Raw genomic sequence first — 11,323 nt, forward strand, 5'->3', positions numbered from 1 at the left:
ATAAAAAGTCTCATTCTGGCTTAATGTGGGGTGGTATGTTGAGGGGGTTTGCCACAGTGTCATTACCTGGGTCTCCTAGTGGGTCAGGTGAAATATAAGTAATATAAGTAGTAATAGTAGAAGGAGAATTAGACTCAAAATATTTTCGATTGTGTAGTAGGGATGGAATGGAATTTTGTCAGAATCTGATGAAACTCCTGACAGGAGTTGGATCCTGTCTCGGGAAGAAATAGAAGGTAGATGGCTACTAGGTCCATGATAATGAAAGGTAAGATGAAGTGGAAGGTGAAGAACGGTGTGAGGGTGGCTTTGTCAACTGAAAAGCCGCCTCAGTTTTATTGCACCAGGCTGTTGTCAATGTATGGAACAGATGACAATAGGTTTGTAATTACTGTTGCCTCTCAAAAAGATATTTGTCCTCATGATAGGACACAACTTATAAATGCTGTTGCTATCACTGTAAATAGTAACATAACACTGATGTTTCTGGTTTCTAGGAAAGTGTAGGACCTGTAATAAAAACCTTGTCCTACGTGTAGAAAGCAGCAGAGGAAAAATATCGATGCCCCGTTGGCATGTAAATATCGGCTAATTCAGCCATAATGCAGATCTCAGCAGATATGTGTGGCAGAGAAAGATGCAGGTGTTGTATGTGATGTACAATGTATAGTAGGAAAGGGTCCCATGATGATTGTAGGCAAAGACACCTAAAAGTGAGCTGAAATTTCATCACACAGAAAAATTTGATGGTGCCAGCAGGTCAATGATATGGTTTGGCTCTATGTCTCCACCCAAATCTCATCTTGTAGCTCCCATAATTCCCACATGTTGTGGGAGGGGCCTGGTGGGAGATGACTGAATCATGGGAATGGGTCTTTCCCATGCCGTTTTCATGATAGTGAATGGGTCCAGATACCCCAAATCATCTCTCTCAAGTTCAAAGCTCCACAAATCTCTAGGGCAGGGGCAAAATGCTGCCAGTCTCTTTGCTAAAACGTAACTAGAGTCACCTTTGCTCCAGTTTCCAACAATTTCCTCATCTCTGTCTGACACCACTTCAGCCTGGATTTCATTGTCCATATCATTATCAGCATTTTGGTCAAAGCCATTCAACAAGTCTCTAGGGAGTTTCAAACTTTCCCATATTTTCCTGTCTTCTTCTGAGCCCTCCAAACTGTTCCAACCTCTGCCTGTTACCCAGTTCCAAACTCACTTCCACTTTTTCAGGTATCTTTCCAGCAGCACCCCACTTCTGGTACCAATTTACAGTATTAATCAGCAGCAGCATGCTGCTGATAAAGACATACCCGAGACTGGGCAATTTACAAAAGAAAGAGGTTTATGGCTGGGCATGGTGGCTCACCCCTGTAATCCCAGCACTTTGGGAGGCTGAGGCAGGTGGATCACCTGAGGTCAGGAGTTCGAGACCAGCTTGACCAACATGGAGAAATCCCATCTCTACTAAAAACACAAAAATTAGCCAGGTGTAGTGGATCAGACCTGTAATCCCATCTACTCGGGAGGCTGAGGCAGGAGAATTGCTTGAACCCAGGAGGCGGAGGTTGCAGTGAGCCAAGATCATATCATTGCACTCTAGCCTCGGCAACAAGAGCAAAACTTCATCTCAAAAAAAAAAAAAAGAGGTTTATTGGACAAATACATTCAATAACAAGTAATTAGCAATTTTTATTAGAGGGTGCCTGTTTTGGATGTTGGTTAGTAACGTCATTATAGTTGAAGTACAATAATGAACGATTTTTCATGTCATTAGTCTTGCGTGGTTAAATTCCATTTGAGAATCACGACATATACCGTATTTTTATTCAGTACAACTTTTGGGAGGTTTGGGAGTGCTAATGAGCCTGTCAGCTATGTAATATTACGCATCTCGATGAATGGACACACACGCACAAACATGGTTAAGGTAGACAACTCGGAGGGAGGAAGGAAGAGAAGGGAACAGAATCGGGAAGGAGAAAAAAGAAAACTTCAGCTGTATCTGCTTTATTTTATTTATCTTAACAACATCAAAGTTAATATCCCCTGAACAGGGGCTTTAATACTTGTGTGAGCGGAGCCCTGTGGTACTTCGGGGTTATCATGAATCTGAGTAGCTCCACCTTTATCTGTGTTACATACTGCCACGCCACTCAATATTGTCATCCTCCAAACCACTGCCTTAGCGTGGTAGGCATTGTGTGTATCCTTTTCACCATTAGATCCCAGGGCCTGCCTCAGTATCTGGTCCCAGCAGGTACTTAACAATCATTCGTTGAATTAAATGTTTTTTGTTGTTGTTGAGACAGAGTCTCCCTCTGTCTCCCAGGCTGGAGTGCAATGGCGCGATCTCAGCTCACTGCAGCCTCCTCGCCTCCCGAGTTCAAACGATTCTCCTACTTCAGCCTCCCAGGTAGCTGGGATTACAGCTGCCCTTCACCACACCTGGCTAATTTTTGTATTTTTAGTAGAGATGGGGTTCCACCATGTTGGCCAGGCTGATCTTGAAATCTTGACCTCACATGATCCGCCCACCTCGGCCTCCCAAAGTGCTGGATTACAGGCATGAGCCACTGTGCCCAGCCAAATTTAAAACCAGAATATTTTAATAATTTGTTTAAACAACTTGAATGTCAAGATATTATAAAGTCATAATATAATGATGTTGAAAGATGTGATAATCAGCACAACCATGTGAGAAAAGCTATGAGTTAGCTATTTGTGATTGATCAGTCACCGAGGTTGTGGGGGCAGGGTTCAAAATAAGGGCGTCTTAGCATAATGGATTTTCAGCCATTTCGGGGACATGAAATGAAGTGCTGAGTACGGAAGTGCAAAGATAATGGAGATGCGATTAAGTCAATTCTGAACCACAAATGCAAAATTACGTCAAGGTTATACGATAGACTTAGACATAGGTTATGAATTCAGATTCAAATATCTCATTCCCACTGCAACCTTCCATCCTTCTAGCTTGTCTCTTGCATTATTCACCCCTCATCTTCATCCTCTCAAAGGCCTCTAGCACACTGATTCCTCTTCTTCCTCCTGCACACGCAGCCATTTCTTTTTCTCATTTCTCTCCCTAATCCAGTTAGTCTAGGACCCATCATTTCAACCTCCCTCTTGCCTATCAGAGCTTAATGTTCTTCTTTCTCACTGCCTGTGCTGGTGAGCTGGGCTTGAAATCTTCATAAAACATTCTACCTTTTTCTCTCAGGATCTAGAACTTATGTTCAACTCTCAAACTTACCTTCCAGGTCATACGTCCTCTTCAAAGCCTTCCTTTACATTCCCAGACCCCATGGGTTCCAATAGCACCCAGATTTACTTTGATCATAGTGCTGATCATGCTGTCTTGTGATCCACCCCCTATTAGTCTTAGCTTCCTTAGTCTTTCCTGTTGCATAGCAGATGCTCTGGGTGACATTTGTGGGCAAGGAAATGGGAGAGGCAGGCCTAGGCCTACAGACTTCTTTCTCTTTGGCCTCACCATGGTCCTGTTTGCCTTTAGAGAACCAAAATCTCCTTTAAGCAGAAGACAGAAGACGCCCCCAAGCCTGGCCTTATCCCCGCAAGCCTGTGGGCAGCTCAAGAGAAATTCAAGCAGAGAAATGCCGACGTGGCTCCTTCCCTCCTCCCACCAAACCCTTGGTCTGGTCCAAAAGTGGCCTGGCTTACACCCTCCAGAAGCTCATTTTTTCCTTTGAATCATATCAGAGAGTAAAACAAGGGATCAGGGAGGGGCCTTAATGTCCTCCCTGAGGCCAATCAAGAAAATCTGTATGAGTCTATTAATTTGTAGTTCAAGGCTGGGCACGGTGGCTCACACCTGTAATCCCAGCCTTTGGGAGGCCAAGACAGGAGGATTGCTTGAGACCAGAAGTTCAAAGACCAGCCTGAGCAACAAAGCAAGACCCCATCTCTTCAAAAAAATAAAAAATTAGCCAGTTGTGGTGGCATGCACCTGTAGTACCAGCTACTTGGGAGGCTGAGGTGGGAGGATCACTTGAGCCCAGGAGGTCAAAGCTGCAGTGAGCTGGGATTGCACCACCACAAGCCTGGGTGACGGAGCGATACTGTCTCAAAAGAAAAAGAAAAAAATGTATGTAGCTCACAGTTCTCAGGAACCAGGTGTGCACCCTCTGCCTCTTTGTAAATGTTGTGCAATAAATGTGTTACAACAGAGCAGTTATTTTCATCGTCATTTATTTTGTCTGACATTCCAGAGCCTGCCATACTTGTCGACCCTTACTGTCCCAGCCACTCTGTTCTCTGTCCCTTCTGACTGCATGCTCCTCTCCATTGCCCCCTCAGCTCACAGGATGCCAGTTTCTTGCATTTTATTAGCCTGGCCTTAACCTAGCACAGTACCCTACCATAAGGTCAGGGAGTTATGTCTGCTTCTCTGCGAAATTGCGTGTCATCCCCAATCCTTCCCGGTCCCTGTATCCATGCCCTTTGCCATGTGATTTTGCAGCACCTCCTGCTGGAGGTGCACCACTCGATATTGGGCTCAGCCTATGAGTGGAGGTAACACCATCCACTGCTGAGCCTGGGCCTTATGAGGCCATATGCTTTTGCTCAACCCTCCTGTGTGTCTGCCTCTCCCATGAGAAGGACTTGCCCCAGGTAGGAACTGTCCCTTCTGCATGGACCTGAGAATGAGATAAGATGAGGCACCCCAGCTAACCCGCAGTCTATATCAAGAGTCACCCCAGCCAATCCCAGATGCATGATCCAGAATGAACACTGAGGCCAGCACCCATGGCTCACATCTATCATTCAAGCGCTTTGAGAGGCCGAAGTGGGAGGATTATTTGAGGCCAGGAGTTCCAGACCAGTCTGGGCAACATAGGAAACCTCGTCTCTAAAACAAACCAACAAAAACACTAGCCTGGCATGGTGGCATGCCTGTTGTCTTAGCTAATCAGGAGGCGGAAGGGGGAAGATCACTTAAATCCAGAAGTTCAAGTGTGCGGTTAGCTATGACCATACCACTGAACTCCACGCTCCAACCTGGGCAGCACAGTGAGACTCTGCCTCAAAAAAAATCAGTGCTGGGTGTTGGCCCTGAGTTTTCGTGTGGTTTGTGACACAGCAGTAGCTAATAACCCTCTTTACAGTCTTCATTCCTCCTGCTCACAGACGAGAGGGGAGACTAACATCTTCTCTAGATGGAGTCTTGCTCTGTCGCCCAGGCTGGAGTGCAATGGCACAATCTCGGCTCACTGCAACCTCTACCTCCTGGGTTCAAGTGATTCTTCTGCCTCAGCCTCCCGAGTAGCTGGGATTACAGGCATGCGCCGCCACGCCTGGCTAATTTTTTTGTATTTTTAGTAGAGACGGGGTTTCACCATGTTGGCCAGGTTGGTCTCAAACTCCTGACTCGTGATCTGTCTGCCTCGGCCTCCCAAAGTGCTGGGATTACAGGCAAAAGCCACCATGCCCGGCTGAGACTAACATTTTCTAAGGACTGACTAATGCTTAGTACTTTCACATATGGTGTTAGATTTAATTTTTTTTTTCATCCTATGGGGTAGTCATTATTTTTCACATTCTGCAGACAAGGAAGCTAAGGCTCAGGGAAATTAGGTAGCTTATCTAAAGTCAAAATTTTAGTAAGTGACAGAGTTAGGATTCCAAAGCAAGTCTTCTGGCTTTTTGCAAAACCCCATTTTCACTGCTAAATACCTTATAAAGATTAGACATATTCTCTGGGGTATCCAATTGCCATCTCCACTGAAGATAATTATAGTTTTGGTTTCCAAACACTAGTTCATCAGGGGAAAGAGACACAAACCAGGAGGAAAAACTATTTATTAGTGTGTATGAGTAGAATCTAGCCCTGTCATCACAGAGGAAATGCCCCATAATACTTATATCAATATGAATAATAAACCCTATGCATAATCAGCTATTTGGAATTACCCTTTTATCTTTAAGATCAAAATATCCTGTCCTCTGACTCAGAATGGCTCTAAGCTTTTCTTGCTGAATTAATGTAGCATCATTTTGAAAACATAATGCCATCCTCTCTGATAGCATTTGAAATTAATTTCTTATAAAACAGGCTCTGCAATTTGGCACAAGACTTCTCTGCACACAGTCTAAAACTTCTCTGCAAAGTCTAAAAGCTTTGGAGGAATTTTAAGGGTGTATCTTGGGCCAATATAAAAACTATGTGGATTGTTAAAGAGAAGACAAACATGTGAGAGAAACTTGTTTTTCTTTTTCTTTGATCTCCTAAAAGCAAGATCACATCTCAACATACAGAATGAACAAGGGGAACAAGATTTAAAAATCAGAGGAGAGGAGGGTACGAAGAAATCTCTTTCTGTGTGCGTAAACTCAAATCACCCTATTAAGTTGTGAAAAAGAAATATTAAGGAATAATCCTTTTAGAAAGCTTTCAGATGAGCCAAAGTGGAAAAGTCTAGATCTGTCCTTAAAAGGGAGTTAGTATATACTCAAAGTAGGACTGGGGTGATTGAAGACAATTAAGCATTAATGAGAAAGAGACCAAATTTTACTTAGGATTTTAAACAATTGCTCATTAGAACAACCTATTTAATTTTTTTTTTTTTGAGACAGAGTCTCGCACTGTTGCCCAGGTTGGAGTGCAATGGTGCGATCTCGGTTCACTGCAACTTCTGCCTCCTTGGTTCAAGCGATTCTCCTTCCTCAGCCTCCCAAGTAGCTGGGATTGCAGGTACCCACCACCACACCTGGCTAATTTTTTGTATTTTTGGTAGAGACAGGGTTTCACTATGTTGGCCAGGCTGGTCTTGAACCCCCGACCTTGCGATCCACCCTCCTCAGCCTCCCAAGGTGCTAGGATTACGGCCACTTATTTCATTTTTTAAGAGTGTCTCTTTTAAACATGATTTACTTTATGGAATCCTACTGCCCATTCCAATATGGAAAGCTCCTTTTGTCTATGTCACAGGGTGAATTACTTCATCGTATTGAATATACTGAGTGTCCCAAGAGGTTTTCCTTCCCAGTGATATGGCTGCTTTCTTCCTTGATTACTGTCGATTATTTCTGCTCCTTTGAATTGACCTCTTTGCTTTCAATACACCTCATCTTAGTTCATTTTACACACAGTCACTGGTCATTCTTGGTTTTATTGTCATCAAGCCTCCTGTTAGGTGTGCAAGAGCTCTGTGGACAGCCTTTACTGTAATCAGCCCCTGGGGCAGAATGCAAACAAATCGGCATTTCCCTATCTACCCACGAAACTGAGCCAGATGGAGGGGCTGTGTGGCTGCCCATCAGACGCATTAAGGCACCAGGGGCAGGCGTTTCAAATGTGAGCCGCGTATGGGAAGGGCCCAAGAGCAGTCTCTGAATGCAGAACAAGTTGATGGAGCCTGCTGGAGAGGAAGGGATAGCAGTGATTACTTATTTAGCAATGAGGTCTGCTGAGCGACACTGGGAGACTAGCTCATTGTTAATTTTTGTTTGTTTGTTTTACTATAATTATTTATAATTTTAGTGAATTGTAAGTAATTTACCAAAGTAAATAATTGTAAAAATGCAAATCTGGGTTTTGAACTCAAATTTGTCTGCCGGACCTACAGAGAGTAATTTGGTTCTGTTTTTCCTCTTACAAAGATTTCTGATTTTTAAATGCTATGACATGAGATTCTGCCAAGATTGCCTGAATAATGTGTGCTCTTTCATTTTGCCATTCTGAACTTCTAAAATTTTAGCTCTTTGGACACCTGAAGAAGTCTTTAGGTTTCTTTTTAAAAAGAAATTACGTGGTAATGCCTGCAAACCTGCCAGTTATTCTTTTCAGGAGGAAACCTACTTGTGTTCGTTCTTTGTGTACCTTCCCCCACCAGAATGGAAGCTTCGTGAAGACAAGAACCAAGCTTATTTTGTTCTCATTTGTAACCTTTATGGTTCTAGGCATGCATAGACACAGAGTAAATGTTTGTTGAAAGAATGAATGAGTGAATGCTATACAACTTGAGCAAATTTTTGCGATAGGTAAACCTCGTTTCCATGGTGATATCATACCCATTTTTTTCACTTCTAGAGGTCTTAATCATTTCTAGAACCCACCTCCTGTCAGCTCTCCTCCCCATACTCCTCTCTTTATATTTCTCAAACTCACTACAAACTTTAGCCATTGAAATGTACAAGAACCAAGGAGTCAACCACCTAATGAACCACCTAATGAACCAATTAGTCTGTGATACTGGCAGAAAGCCGGGACTTCCCTTAGTCATAAGGGCATTTTAGGAGGTCTTATAGAGACAATGAATGCTTCTCATTTGTGATCTCATCAGTGACTCTAGTTTTGACAACGGCTGGCCGAAGGATATCTTTCAGCTGCTATAATCTACTGAATGTACCAAATCACCTATATGGAGTAGACCTCTTCCAGGACTGAGGCCACATTCCGTGATATTTGATATGATTGATATTGTGGATTACTTTCAGCGTTTGCTTTATGCTAACAAGGAGAGAAAGAGGAAGCAAAGAAAGTAACCGAGTTCATTAAATGAAAAAGGCAGAGGACTCTCAGGGGAAGGAATTTGAATTCTAGCACTTATCCAAACATGCAAAGAACCCCCTCTGTCCCCAAATTCCCTTGTAGGAAAACTGCTCTCTGTGTCAAGCAGTGCCTAGAATATTGGATCTGAGACATAAAGTTGAAGAATGACTGAGTTAAGGTATGTCCAAGGCTTTTTTGGTTTTGCTGTTTTAAAGCAATTATTAAAATTAATATTTTTCCGTAATCATTTGGGATATATTTTCCAAAGGTTAAGGCCGCATACTCCTCATTTTAATCTGGATGTCTTCATATTCATGTTTAGGGAAAAGAATGAAAATAACATGTATAAATTTTAGCAATATGTTTTCTCATTTAATATTCAAAACAATCCACTGAAGTACATCCTGTGAGTCTCATTTCACAGATTAGGAATCTGAGACCCAGAGGCAAAGTGCTTGCCATGCTCAAGGCCACACAGCTAATAAATGCAAATCTGAGTTTTGAATTCAAATTTGTTTGCTGGACCTGCAGATAATATTTTGATTCTGTTTTTTCTCTGGCAAAGATTTCTGAATTTTAAATTTTATGACATTAGATTCTGCCAAGATTCCCTAAATAAGGTGTGCTCATTCACTTTACCATTCCGAACTCCTAAAACTTCCTATCTTTGGGCCTCTCTAGTCCTATCTGTGATAACAAGAAATTTGCTGTTATGTGTCATAGGTTTTTGGTTTGTTTGTTTTGTATTTTTTTGAGACAGAGTCTCACTCTGTTACCCAGCAGGCTGGAGTGTAGTGGTGTGATCTCGGCTCACTGTGACCTCCGCCTCCCGAGGTTCAAGTGATTCTCCTGCCTCAGCCTCCTGAGTAGCTGGGATTACAGGTGTGTGTCACCACGCCTGGCTAATTCTTGTTATTTTTTTAGAGATGGCGTTTCACCATGTTGGCCAGGCTGGTCTCGAACTCCTGATCTCAAGTGATTCGCCTGCCTCAGCCTCCTAAAGTGCTGAGATTACAGGCATGAGCCATGGCGCCTGGCCTATAGTTTTTAAAAATGTTTGTAATCTTCAATAGCAGGGTCCCTCAAAGTCTATTGAAACTAGACTTGACTGAAAATTTATATACACAAATAAGAAATGTGTGCATATAGCAATGCATGTGCTAAAACTGAAGCGACAGGCCAGGCACGGTGGCTCACACCTGTAATCCGAGCACTTTGGGAGGCTGAGGCAGGGAGATCAATTGAGGTCAGGCGTTCGAGACCAGCCTGGCCAACATGGTGAAACCCTATCTCTACTAAAAAAAAAAATACAAAAATTAGCCAGGCGTGGTAGCGGACACCCATAATCCCACTTGGGAGGCTGAGGCAGGAGACTCTCTTGAACCTAGGAGGCGGAGGTTGTAGTGAACTGAGATTGTGCCACTGCACTCTAGGCTGGGCAACAGAGCAATACTCTGTCTCAAAACAAAAAAGTGATAAAACTAATGGAAATTATTCCGTATTAGGAAGAAGACAGAAGTTCATCATTTTAAAGATAAAATGGCTCAGTGTGGAAATGCAACATATTTTATAATTACTCAAAAATTATTTTTTCTTTGAGAACCAAGAGATACTCTTCTTCATAAAAACGTATATGAATTTTCCCAAAGTAAAATCTAAGTTGAAATCTTCTATTTTAAGCCTAGTTTAAGCCTGTGGAGCTAACCTTTACCAATCTTAGTTGCCATCCAAAATCTCTAATTAAATTTTTCTCAAAAACAAAACCAAACCAAAAGAGGCAAAAAGAGGCAAGCTCTTTACTGCCACCTACCGTCAGAAAAAAATAGCCCGTTAAGTGCAAGGATAAATGACTTGCATGGAAAACTTGAGGTATGAACAAGGAGACCATATGGTCTGGTTTGCAGACAGTTCCTGTTGTCTTGACGTTTATCCATCTTAGCATGTGTCCTGACCCCCTTTTCTCTCAAAATCCTGATTTGGATTACAAATTTTGTGGTTGTTACTGGCTTTTTCCATACATCATTTAAAACACTCAAGTCAGGCTTACCTCTCCCATCTAAATGCACACACACACTTCTTCAGTCGGAGCCCTCTTCCCAGCTCCCATTCTTTCGCGTTCTGATCGTCATGATCAAACTTCTCAAAATAGTAATGCACACACCATTTCCACTTCATTACTTCTCATTCACTACTCAACTCACAGTACTGTCCCTTCTGCCCTACCTGTTCCTCAAAACTGCTAGTTACCTGCCCACTCTCAAATCGGCAGACACATTGCTGCCTTGATCTTGCTTCATATGTTGTCAGTAGGCATACGCCACCACACCCGGCTAATTTTTGTTTTTGATTTTTTTAAAGACAGTGTTTCACCACGTTGGCCAGGTTGTATGCTGTTGTCTGCACTCTCTCTGCCATCTTACGTCTTGTCTTGGGTGACACATCCTCCTGTTTTCCTCCTGTAGTCTGGGTTCTTGTCAATGTCCTTTACAATTTTCTCTTCCTCTGCTCACACCCTAAATGTTGGTGTCTCCCTTCATCATCGCTCTACAGACTATGCCTGGGTAATCTCGCCTTATGAGTTCTACTGCAATCAACTTGCTAAAGATTCCCAAATTCATTCATTCACTCATTCATTCACTGTTCATTCAATAAATATTTATGGAGGACCTACAAAATGCCAGTGACTCCTCCAGGTTCTGGGATACATCAGGGAACAAAAGGGGAAGGAAACTTTCTGCCCTGTGTAGACAGTAAGACAACAAACTATGAACAAAATAAAGAAGTAAATTGAACAGTATGTTTAAGAGTGATAAG

General features: G+C 42.6%; 1 protein-coding gene across 1 annotated transcript in view; it reads left to right on the plus strand.

Annotated features, from left to right (window-relative positions):
• The first annotated feature begins 273 nt into the window (after positions 1–273).
• B3GALNT2 (beta-1,3-N-acetylgalactosaminyltransferase 2) overlaps positions 274–11,323 on the plus strand; it is an 81,709-nt gene continuing 70,659 nt past the window's right edge. Inside the window, exon 1 of the mRNA XM_011989375.1 lies at positions 274–380. Within this exon, the coding sequence (XP_011844765.1) occupies positions 274–380 (107 nt within the window). The remainder of the gene's footprint in view (positions 381–11,323) is intronic.

The sequence above is a fragment of the Mandrillus leucophaeus genome, unplaced genomic scaffold (assembly GCF_000951045.1).
Source record: "Mandrillus leucophaeus isolate KB7577 unplaced genomic scaffold, Mleu.le_1.0 Scaffold350, whole genome shotgun sequence".
NCBI lineage: Eukaryota > Metazoa > Chordata > Mammalia > Primates > Cercopithecidae > Mandrillus > Mandrillus leucophaeus.